The 12,716-nt window shown below is 49.5% G+C and overlaps 1 protein-coding gene across 1 annotated transcript in view; it reads left to right on the plus strand.

Moving 5' to 3' along the window:
* LOC121555035 (oxysterol-binding protein-related protein 6-like) overlaps window positions 1-12,716 on the plus strand; it is a 63,832-nt gene that overhangs the window by 40,166 nt on the left and 10,950 nt on the right. The window contains exons 10-15 of the mRNA XM_045212080.1: window positions 4,708-4,829; window positions 6,938-7,045; window positions 7,570-7,701; window positions 8,525-8,612; window positions 9,015-9,268; window positions 10,917-11,054. Coding sequence (XP_045068015.1) covers window positions 4,708-4,829; window positions 6,938-7,045; window positions 7,570-7,701; window positions 8,525-8,612; window positions 9,015-9,268; window positions 10,917-11,054 — 842 coding nt within the window. The remainder of the gene's footprint in view (window positions 1-4,707; window positions 4,830-6,937; window positions 7,046-7,569; window positions 7,702-8,524; window positions 8,613-9,014; window positions 9,269-10,916; window positions 11,055-12,716) is intronic.

Genomic DNA, 12,716 nt, shown 5'->3' on the forward strand with positions numbered 1-12,716 from the left:
AGTGTGGTTTTCCACTTTAATTTTGAGGGTGACTCCAAATCCAGACCTCCATGGGTTGATAAATTTGATTTCCATTGATAATTTTTGTGTGATTTTGTTGTCAGCACATTCAACTATGTAAAGAAAAAAGTATTTAATAAGATTATTTCATTCATTCAGATCTAGGATGTGTTATTTTAGTGTTCCCTTAATTTTTTTGAGCAGTGTATATGTGGTGTTGGCCCAGGATTATTGGCGTGTGTCTTCTCTAAATAAACAAATGAAATGGGGCCTAGGTTACAACACAGTAAATCAGAACAGTTATGTTTGTGTTTCATAATCATCACAGTTAAAACCGGAGATCTATCCGGTAAAGTCCACAAAGCATAAACGTAGAAGTATGTGGACACCCCTTCAAATTAGTGGATTTTGCTATTTCAGCCACAACCATTGCTGACAGTTGTATAAAATTGAGTACACAGCCATGCAATCTCCATAGACAAACATTGGCAGTAGAATGGCCTTAATGAAGAGCTCAGTGACTTTCAACGTGGCACCGTCATAGGATGCCACCTTTCCAACAAGTCAGTTCGTAAAATGTCTGCCCTGCTAGAGCTTCCCCGATCAACTGTAAGTGCTGTTATTGTGAAGGGGAAACGTCTAGGAGCAACAATGGCTCAGCCGCAAAGTGGTAGGCCACACAAGCTCACAGAGCAGGACCGCCGAGTGCTGAAGCGCGTAGTGGGTAAAACTCGTCTGTCCTCGGTTCCAACACTCACTACCGAGTTCCAAACTGCCTCTGGAAGCAACGTCAGCACAATAACTGTTCATCGGGAGCTTCATGAAATGGGTTTCCATGGCCGAGGAGTCGCACACAAGCCTAAGAGCACCATGCGCAATGCCAAGCGTCGGCTGGAGTGGTGTAAAGCTCGCCGTCATTGGACTCTGGCGTGATGAATCACGCTTCACCATCTGGCAGTCCGGCGGACGAAATTGGGTTTGGCGGATGCCAGGAGAACGCTACCTGCCCGAATGCATAGTGCCAACTGTAAAGTTTGGTGGAGGATGAATAATGGTCTGGGGCAGTTTTTCATGGTTTGGGCTAGGCCCCCTAAGTTCCAGTGAAGGGAAATCTTAACACTACAGCATAAAATGACATTCTAGACGATTCTGTCCTTCCAACTTTGTGGTAACAGTTTGGGGCAGGCTCTTTCCTGTTTCAGCATGACAATGCCCCTGTGCACAAAGCGAGGTCCATACAGAAATGGTTTGTCGAGATCGGTGTGGAAGAACATGACTGGCCTGCACAGAGCCCTGACCTCAACCCCATCGAACACCTTTGGGATGAATTGGAATGCTGACTGCGAGCCAGGCCTAATCGCCCAACATCAGTGCTCGACCTCACTAATGCTTTTGTGACTGAAGCAAGACCCCGCATCAATGTTCCAATATCTAGTGGAAAGCCTTCCCAGAAAGAGTGGAGGCTGTTATAGCAGCAAAGGGGGGACCAACTCCATATTAATGCCCATGATTTTGGAATGAGATGTTCGACGAGCAGGTGTCCACATCCTGTTGGTCATGTAGTGTATAACAAACAGTTGCGTGACCTAGGCTAGACCACATGGTCACACTACTGATTCAGGACCACGGACAGTTACCATACGCACAGTGATTCAGGACCACGGACAGTTACCATACGCACAGTGATTCAGGACCAAGGACAGTTACCATACGCACAGTGATTCAGGACCACGGACAGTTACCATACGCACAGTGATTCAGGACCACGGACAGTTACCATACGCACAGTGATTCAGGACCAAGGACAGTTACCATACGCACAGTGATTCAGGACCACGGACAGTTACCATACGCACAGTGATTCAGGACCACGGGCAGTTACCATACGCACAGTGATTCAGGGCACGGACAGTTACCATACGCACAGTGATTCAGGACCACGGACAGTTACCATACGCACAGTGATTCAGGACCACGGACAGTTACCATACGCACAGTGATTCAGGACCACGGACAGATACCATACGCACAGTGATTCAGGACCACGGACAGTTACCATACGCACAGTGATTCAGGACCAAGGACAGTTACCATACGCACAGTGATTCAGGACCACGGACAGTTACCATACGCACAGTGATTCAGGACCACGGGCAGTTACCATACGCACAGTGATTCAGGACCACGGGCAGTTACCATACGCACAGTGATTCAGGACCACGGACAGATACCATACGCACAGTGATTCAGGACCACGGACAGATACCATACGCACAGTGATTCAGGACCACGGACAGTTACCATACGCACAGTGATTCAGGACCACGGACAGTTACCATACGCACAGTGATTCAGGACCACGGACAGTTACCATACGCACAGAGATTCAGGACCACGGACAGTTACCATACGCACAGTGATTCAGGACCACGGACAGTTACCATACGCACAGTGATTCAGGACCACGGACAGTTACCATACGCACAGTGATTCAGGACCACGGACAGTTACCATACGGCACCACTAGCTGGCTGGACAGAGCCTCCCCAGCCGTCTCCAGCGGACAAGCATTAGGTCTTATGCAGTGCATTCATTTATTACAAAAAGTGTCATCATGGCTTACCTTAAAATGATTTCTTCCTAATTTTTCCGAGCAGCAAAATCTGCAACTATGTCCTTGAAATCAAGTGCAAGAGCCATAAGTCAAATGGTTCAGTTTTTCCTGTCCCATCGTTGATCTCTTTTTGATAAGAGCCATCTTTGAAAAGGAACACTCCCCTGAACCTTTGGTAACAGGTAAAGTCTAGAATATTCACAAGGCAATGTCAACATTGGGAAACACTGCTTGTACATTTCTCTGACTCAGCATGTGAAGCAATGCCCTGGCAGATGTGTTTTTCTCACTTTTGATAAATTCTTTAAACTGGACGACATCATCTGGAAAGATCAGGTCAGATTGATATTTCCTCTGAAGGTTGAGTGCAACTCGGCAATAAGTGTGTCACAACAGTGAACACACCGACGGCAAATTTCTGCTGACCTGTCATCAATAAACAACAGTCAGGCTCTGCCTCTGACGACTCATAGCCGTGTTATTTTCGTATTCTCTGTCGTTGTGTGTCAGGTTTGTAAAGCGTTGAAACGCGTGGTGATGTCCTTTCCTTTTGCCTCACAGCTCATACTGATCCCGGAGCCACAAAGTCTCTGAGGCCACCCAACGAACAGCGTTAGACAGCTCCAGTTGGACTGCCTGAAGTGCAGTGCTTGTATTCTGAAAAACGTTGGAGTATTGTGTTCCACAAGTTACAGAGAAAAGCAATCTCAAGTTTATCCATTTGGGTATATAGAGTTAGTCTTGATACTCGTTGTCAGAGTTTGATCTTCTAGAAGAGACTGACTAACATCGGCATAATTGAGGAATAATGCTTTTCTGTCTTGTGCATGGCCAGACCACCTCGTACGGAAAGAGATTTGAGGGTTTCAATTTTGCTGTTTTCATTTGGTTGTGAACTGGATGTAACAATCTGCCATCGCCAAGTGGATTTGGAGCAAAAGTTAAATACTGACTGCACAAACGTGAAAAACTCAACTGTCTTAAGGCAGCAGTTCACATTACTTTCCCCAACCAAATTCAAAGTAATTGCAGCACAAGGCGTCCACTCTACCAATGGGTTAATCTCTCATATGCGCGATTGCAGCTCTTTGTAAATCCCAGACATGTTGCTGGCCGTTATCATAACATTGACCTCTACAGTTTTCAATACTAATGTCCATCTCCCGTAATACGTCCAGAACTGAGTAGCAAAGTGATTATCATGTGTGACTGGTTATAGGAAGGACGTTTATGAAACGCTCCTGGACTCAACCATCAGGTGAGACATATCTCATTATAAAAGTCAGCTGATCAACGTGGGAAACATCTGGGGTGGTCAATATTTACTTATTTTAAGTTCCGATATTATTTTCTGAGAGTATCCTCTCTCCCATCAACTGCACAAAGTCGTTACAAATGGTAGATGAAAGATAAGATGGGTTTCTCCTTCCTGCATTCCCATATATTGCAATGTGTTCACATAGAAATTGATCGAATTGACTGACAACTTCAAGTATACCCAAATAATTGCCATTTGAGATGGAACCAAATATTCAGTTGACTCCCCTAAAAGCTGATCCATGCTCTGCCAAAATTTTTATAACAGTCACCACCCTTTTGAAGGATATCAGTCCAATACTGGCACTCGGTCTCAAATTGTTATTTTAACCCAGAGTCAATTTGTCCATTTTTCTGCAGTCCTTGAGATCCATGTCAGCATGCATTTGCGATGGGCCTCTTGATCCTTCACGTTCGGTTATGCGCACATTTGCATGTTTTCAATCATTGAATCTAGTACAAGTCGCACATTTTGACATTTATTATCATTCTCCCCGAACAACCGACACACAAAACCAAATACAGCCCCTTTTGAAGGAGAGTAAAGGAGCCACAGGGCACAGACGCGATTGAAAAAGCTTTTTTCGAAAAGGCTCGCTTTTGATGTTTGTATTGTTTTTCAGAGGCTTCAGCCCCGGTGAGATCCTGCATCAATCCGGCCCCGTTCACGTCCCTTTACCCTGTCCAAACCCTACAAGTATAGGGAAACCATTAGTAAGAGTTGTAAGTAACCAGAGGGTGTGTTTAAAGTGATTTCTGGTTGCTGTCTTTTGCAGTCCACTCTCTGTTGAAGTCTGCGTTCAACACGGTTGCCATGGAGAAGGAGAAGATCAAAACAGTTCTGTCAGACCAGGAGCAGTCTGCCCAGATCATCACCCTCAGGAAGTCTCTGTCACAGGTGAGACCGGCAGGTGTTCATTAAGGATTCTCCTACTACAGTACCCATAATCCCCCTGCACTGGGAACAGTCATTCTAAATGGTTAATAGTGTTGTTTTTGTCAGAACACACTACACCACCTTAAATATTCCATGCAGTACTTGAAACATGAAATGTACTGGCTGGGGAGATGAGGGGTTTCAATGGAATGGTATGAATTTCATCACTGCTTGAGTTTGATTTCATTTCATATAGTCACACAGTGAGACTAAGGTAATGACCCATCAGTGAAAACATTGCTGACTCATAGCAGTCATTTTCATCACTATCTGATGAGAGATGGGAAAGAAGACCGCTTAGTTAACAAGCCGCGCTTATGGGGGTACAGTCATGGTATGTAGTGGGGGGGCATGTGAACTACAGTCATGGTATGTAGTGGGGGGGGCATGTGAACTACAGTCATGGTATGTAGTGGGGGGCATGTGAACTACAGTTATGGTATGTAGTGGGGGGGGCATGTGAACTACAGTCATGGTATGTAGTGGGGGGGCATGTGAACTACAGTCATGGTATGTAGTGGGGGGCATGTGAACTACAGTCATGGTATGTAGTGGGGGGGCATGTGAACTACAGTCATGGTTTGTAGTGGGGGGGCATGTGAACTACAGTTATGGTATGTAGTGGGGGGCATGTGAACTACAGTCATGGTATGTAGTGGGGGGGGCATGTGAACTACAGTCATGGTATGTAGTGGGGGGGGCATGTGAACTACAGTCATGGTATGTAGTGGGGGGGCATGTGAACTACAGTCATGGTATGTAGTGGGGGGGCATGTGAACTACAGTCATGGTATGTAGTGGGGGGGCATGTGAACTACAGTCATGGTATGTAGTGGGGGGGCATGTGAACTACAGTCATGGTATGTAGTGGGGGGCATGTGAACTACAGTCATGGTATGTAGTGGGGGGGCATGTGAACTACAGTCATGGTATGTAGTGGGGGGGGCATGTGAACTACAGTCATGGTATGTAGTGGGGGTCATGTGAACTACAGTCATGGTATGTAGTGGGGGGGGCATGTGAACTACAGTCATGGTATGTAGTGGGGGGGGCATGTGAACTACAGTCATGGTATGTAGTGGGGGGCATGTGAACTACAGTCATGGTATGTAGTGGGGGGGGGCATGTGAACTACAGTCATGGTATGTAGTGGGGGGGGCATGTGAACTACAGTCATGGTATGTAGTGGGGGGGGCATGTGAACTACAGTCATGGTATGTAGTGGGGGGGCATGTGAACTACAGTCATGGTATGTAGTGGGGGGGGGCATGTGAACTACAGTCATGGTATGTAGTGGGGGGTCATGGTATGTAGTGGGGGGGGCTACAGTCATGGTATGTAGTGGGGGGGCTACAGTCATGGTATGTAGTGGGGGGGCTACAGTCATGGTATGTAGTGGGGGGGCTACAGTCATGGTATGTAGTGGGGGGGGGCTACAGTCATGGTATGTAGTGGGGGGGCTACAGTAATGGTATGTCTACAGAGAGGATTGTCGTGATGTCAACATGCCCTTTACTGCAGCTAAAGTTGGTCAGGTAGCTGCTAAGCTCTTCTCAGGGTCCTGTTAGGGGACTGTTACAGTACAGACCAGTACAGACCAGTACAGACCAGTTCAGGCCAGTACAGACCAGTACAGACCAGTACACACCAGTACTGTACCAGTACAGACCAGTACAGACCAGTTCAGACCAGTTCAGACCAGTTCAGACCAGTACAGACCAGTACAGACCAGTACAGGCCAGTACAGGCCAGTACAGGCCAGTACAGGCCAGTACAGGCCAGTACAGACCAGTACTGACCAGTACAGACCAGTACTGTACCAGTGTAATTTGTCTTTCTATAGAGGACATTTTAGGCTACTTCATCTCATTATCACAGAATAGGTCCATTCATTGTGCCAGTAGCATATATACAGTAAAAGGAAGCCTCAGATGTTCTGTGTAAATGAATGGAGAGCTGCACAACATAGATCCAGTTGTACCGCTCATCTGTTTAGTTCTCTCTTCCATTCTGCACCCTCTCCTCCAGCTGATTGATTAGTGATTGATCAGTATTTCTCCTCATTTCAGGCCCTGTCCCAAAACGCTGAGCTTAAAACCAGACTGGGCCGCATCCACTCTGAGTCGGTCCCGTCTGAACAAACAGTCAGTGTGAACATCATCCCCAGTCCTGATGAGGTTAGCTACGTCTTCTACTGGATCAAGGCGTTGTTTTGTTGTGATTGTCCCTGACTGGCAGGGAACTTGCCATTGCAGTGCTGAGTGTGCTTATTGCAGCCGGCTGGTAGCTGCCAGGTGAGGTCAGGGAAAACAGTGTCCCCTCTGTGGTGCTACGCATGCTGTTGTAGAGCTGGCCACGTAGCTTTAGTTAACTGGAAAACATTGTATTCTCTGCTTTTACTGCATTTACCAATTAGAGTATTGATTCCTGTCCTTAAATAAGGATGGCGCTTCCAGTATATCTTGGCAGGTGAGCTCACTGGTCATTAAAGTATGCTGACCCTGACGTCAAGGTCAATGGAACAACAATGTGATCCTACCAGGATATATGAAGGATAAAGATGGAACAACAATGTGATCCTACCAGGATATATGAAGGATAAAGTCTCCACTTTGACACAGTGCAGTTCTATGTCGTCTCTCCACCTAAAGTCACTAGTAAAAGACGTTGTACTGATTGGTGTTTCTCTGTTTCCTTACAGGGTGGGGAGCAGAGGGGAATCCCTCTGACTCAACAGACGTCCAATGAGAGCAGGCTGTCTATGTCAGAGTCTGTGTCTGAGTTCTTCGACGCCCAGGAAGTGCTGCTGTCTGCCAGCTCGTCAGAGAACGAGGTGAGAGAGGGCTGGGGGAGGGGGGTGCTCGGTTGCTCGGTTGTCGAAGTGCTCGGAGCTCAGATAAAGCACGGCCGAGTGGCGCTGGAGTTAGTCAGCCATTAATAAAAAGGAGTGTGAGGGAGAGAGATAGCACGCAACAGAAACTCAGACGAAGTCTGACCAACTAGAGGGGAGGGGAGGGAGGGGCTCTCCAGTCTATTATGCTGCTGTCCAATGTCTCATGCCATTGTCCCCTATGATTTCCCACCAACTCCAGGTTTTCAATGGTACGCCCTTCTTTATGGATTTGACATGGTTCATCCTCCAGACTGATGGTTTGTCCGTTCCTAAGCCACAGATGGCTTTTCTCACACACTGCCATGACAGGCTCAATGCCATGAGTACCGAGCACCAGTCAAAATGGCCCCATAAGAGCAATCACCCTTCAGGCTTGTCTGGCTGCTCCCCAGGTATGAAAACCAAGTGCTGCTAGCTGGAGTCCTGCTGAAGGATTACTCACCAAGGATGTCCATCACCAGTCTAGGGCCAAATCCTCTGCCTCAGGTGCCAGGTCCTATTCAAACCAGCAGTGCTGTTGGCCAAAAAAGGCTCTTCCTGCAGCCGACTGTACTGCAATAGAGGCCATTACTGCCAGCAAACACAATCTTCTGTTCTCTGGCACCGTCAGTGAGTTCATTGTATGTTACTATATATAAAGTGGAAATGCTGCAGGGTCTGAATTTGTGGTGACTGCAGAACGAGGGAGAAGAGAGCGCCAGCACTGAAGGCAGTTTACTAGCCACTGACTCAGTGGCTCTGTTGTCTTCCTCTAACCCTCTAGGCCTCAGACGATGAGTCATACGTCAGCGATGTGAGCGATAACATTTCAGAAGACAATGCCAGCGTGACTGATAACGTCTCCAGACAAAGTAGGTCCTCCCTAGCTCTCCTTCCATTACAGTGGGGGGGCTAATGTGATGGAGGTGGTGGTGAACCTGCTGAGGGGATCCAGCTGACAACCCCCCCCTTTCTGTGTGATGGCCTGGTCATTTATCAGTGAGGCAGGGATTGACCTTGCAGGCCTCACCGTTTGCCAAGAGCTGCACTCTGGGCTTATGAAAGCTGTCAGTGTAAAGTGCAGGAGGGTCTCCCTCTCTTCAGCACAGGCAGACTGTCTCCTATTCTAACCCTTCATCCTTCGACTGTGTTTCAGTCATGAACTACCTGTGGCTATTATGAGATGCAAGGATTAGGATTTGACAAAGCCTTGTAGTTCAGACAGTCATGAGTCCTGAGGATGCTCCATGACAGCACTGTACTTCTGGTTTCAGTGCCGAACGGAGACCTGGCTGGACGTGCCTTCCGTAACGGGCGGCGCCCGTGTCTCCCCGCCCCCTCGCCGGACTGCAGCAACATCAACTTGTGGAACATTCTGAGGAACAACATAGGGAAGGACCTGTCCAAGGTGTCCATGCCCGTGGAGCTCAACGAGCCCCTCAACACCCTGCAGCACATGTGTGAGGAGCTGGAGTACGCTGAGCTACTAGACAGGGCTGCCGATACGGAGGACCCCTACGAACGCATGGTACGGCCCAAACACTCACCTATCTACGTATAAACGCATGGTACGGCCCAAACACTCACCTATCTACGTATAAACGCATGGTACGGCCCAAACACTCACCTATCTACGTATAAACGCATGGTACGGCCCAAACACTCACCTCTAATTATGAACGCATGGTACGGCCCAAACTCTCACCTCTAATTATGAACGCATGGTACGGCCCAAACACTCACCTCTCTAAGTCGTATATAGCTTTATGGTTACAGTTCTAAAAAATAGAGAGACTCATTAGATGACGTTAAACCTCTTGATATTAGGATGGAGGTCTCCAGCATTAGCAACCATAGACATTCCCATCACTAACCCATTACAGCGTGACCCAGCGTCTCCCATCACTAACCCATTACAGCGTGACCCAGCGTCTCCCATCACTAACCCATTACAGCGTGACCAGCGTCTCCCATCACTAACCCATTACAGCGTGACCCAGTGTCTCCCATCACTAACCCATTACAGCGTGACCCAGCGTCTCCCATCACTAACCCATTACAGCGTGACCCAGCGTCTCCCATCACTAACCCATTACAGCGTGACCCAGTGTCTCCCATCACTAACCCATTACAGCGTGACCCAGCGTCTCCCATCATTAACCCATTACAGCGTGACCCAGCGTCTCCCATCACTAACCCATTACAGCGTGACCCAGTGTCTCCCATCACTAACCCATTACAGCGTGACCCAGTGTCTCCCATCACTAACCCATTACAGCGTGACCCAGTGTCTCCCAAGTGTCTCCCATCACTAACCCATTACAGCGTGACCCAGTGTCTCCCATCACTAACCCATTACAGCGTGACCCAGTGTCTCCCATCACTAACCCATTACAGCGTGACCCAGTGTCTCCCATCACTAACCCATTACAGCGTGACCCAGCGTCTCCCATCACTAACCCATTACAGCGTGACCCAGTGTCTCCCATCACTAACCCATTACAGCGTGACCCAGTGTCTCCCATCACTAACCCATTACAGCGTGACCCAGTGTCTCCCATCACTAACCCATTACAGCGTGACCCAGCGTCTCCCATCACTAACCCATTACAGCGTGACCCAGTGTCTCCCATCACTAACCCATTACAGCGTGACCCAGTGTCTCCCAAGTGTCTCCCATCACTAACCCATTACAGCGTGACCCAGTGTCTCCCATCACTAACCCATTACAGCGTGACCCAGTGTCTCCCATCACTAACCCATTACAGCGTGACCCAGTGTCTCCCATCACTAACCCATTACAGCCTTCCAGAGACAAAGGCCAGAAATATGCTCCGATGCAGCTGCCGACCTTGTTCAATCTCCCATCTGTTGTTCTACTGGCTTTGTTATCATAACAGGACAGTGTGTGAATACTCATGTTTTACTTGTTAGATAAAAGACTATGACGTTTCATTACTGGGATGTTGTAAACCAGTATGTTCCAGGGGTTTTACTGGTGTTTAGTTTATGGTATCATGCAGTATTTGATACACAAAGGGTTTACGCATAACTTTTAGCAGAGGAGAATTGTGTTTCAGTGTAACGCCAGCAGCCATATTGACGTAAGGCATTGTGTGTGTTTTATGCGGTTAACTTTAGTTTTTTTGGATTGTGTTGCTGTTTCTCTGCTGCAGGCCATTATGGCAGCGTTCGTCATCTCAGGATACTCCTCCACGTACTACAGAGCGGGAAGCAAGCCATTCAACCCTTTACTGGGAGAGACATATGAAAGTGTCCGTGAGGACAAGGGCATGTGTTTCATCGCTGAGCAGGTAGGTTCCCACAGTACATTCATTACTGCATTTTTGATTATGATGAATGGACACGGGGGGGGAACCCTGATCCTAGATCAGCACTCCATATTTACCAATACCTTAACCCTCATACAGTGTATGTTGTCAAGAAATGAATAAATACTGTAAATGTCCCTCAAAGAACAGGTCAAATGTAGTTTCTCTAGACAGACTGGTTGCCTCAGGTCTGGGGTTTCCGAGACCTTGTTAAATGTGCCCTTTCTCTTCCATGCACTGGAGTCTGTAAGGTCCATTTATTACTAACATGAGCTGCAGGCTGCACTGTTGTATTGCACTGTGCTGCAGACTGATCCTGTCAGGTCTGGAGGCTTTCAGAGTGTTTAAAGAAATACTGTTTCCCAGTCTGCTGGTAGAGGAGGGCCAGGGTCCCAGTCTGTTGGTAGAGGAGGGCCAGGGTCCCAGTCTGTTGGTAGAGGAGGGCCAGGGTCCCAGTCTGCTGGTAGAGGAGGGCCAGGGTCCCAGTCTGCTGGTAGAGGAGGGCCAGGGTCCCAGTCTGTTGGTAGAGGAGGGCCAGGGTCCCAGTCTGCTGGTAGAGGAGGGCCAGGGTCCCAGTCTGCTGGTAGAGGAGGGCCAGGGTCCCAGTCTGCTGGTAGAGGAGGGCCAGGGTCCCAGTCTGCTGGTAGAGGAGGGCCAGGGTCCCAGTCTGCTGGTAGAGGAGGGCCAGGGTCCCAGTCTGCTGGTAGAGGAGGGCCAGGGTCCCAGTCTGCTGGTAGAGGAGGGCCAGGGTCCCAGTCTGCTGGTAGAGGAGGGCCAGGGTCCCAGTCTGCTGGTAGAGGAGGGCCAGGGTCCCAGTCTGCTGGTAGAGGAGGGCCAGGGTCCCAGTCTGCTGGTAGAGGAGGGCCAGGGTCCCAGTCTGCTGGTAGAGGAGGGCCAGGGTCCCAGTCTGTTGGTAGAGGAGGGCCAGGGTCCCAGTCTGCTGGTAGAGGAGGGCCAGGGTCCCAGTCTGTTGGTAGAGGAGGGCCAGGGTCCCAGTCTGGTAGAGGAGGGCCAGGGTCCCAGTCTGCTGGTAGTGGAGGGCCAGGGTCCCAGTCTGCTGGTAGAGGAGGGCCAGGGTCCCAGTCTGCTGGTAGAGGAGGGCCAGGGTCCCAGTCTGCTGGTAGAGGAGGGCCAGGGTCCCAGTCTGCTGGTAGAGGAGGGCCAGGGTCCCAGTCTGCTGGTAGAGGAGGGCCAGGGTCCCAGTCTGCTGGTAGAGGAGGGCCAGGGTCCCAGTCTGCTGGTAGAGGAGGGCCAGGGTCCCAGTCTGCTGGTAGAGGAGGGCCAGGGTCCCAGTCTGCTGGTAGAGGAGGGCCAGGGTCCCAGTCTGCTGGTAGAGGAGGGCCAGGGTCCCAGTCTGTTGGTAGAGGAGGGCCAGGGTGCCAGTCTGGTAGAGGAGGGCCAGGGTCCCAGTCTGCTGGTAGTGGAGGGCCAGGGTCCCAGTCTGCTGGTAGAAGAGGGCCAGGGTCCCAGTCTGCTGGTAGAGGAGGGCCAGGGTCCCAGTCTGCTGGTAGAGGAGGGCCAGGGTCCCAGTCTGTTGGTAGAGGAGGGCCAGGGTCCCAGTCTGGTAGAGGAGGGCCAGGGTCCCAGTCTGCTGGTAGAGGAGGGCCAGGGTCCCAGTCTGGTAGAGGAGGGCCAGGGTCCCAG

This window comes from Coregonus clupeaformis, chromosome 40 (genome assembly GCF_020615455.1).
Source record: "Coregonus clupeaformis isolate EN_2021a chromosome 40, ASM2061545v1, whole genome shotgun sequence".
Classification (NCBI taxonomy): domain Eukaryota; kingdom Metazoa; phylum Chordata; class Actinopteri; order Salmoniformes; family Salmonidae; genus Coregonus; species Coregonus clupeaformis.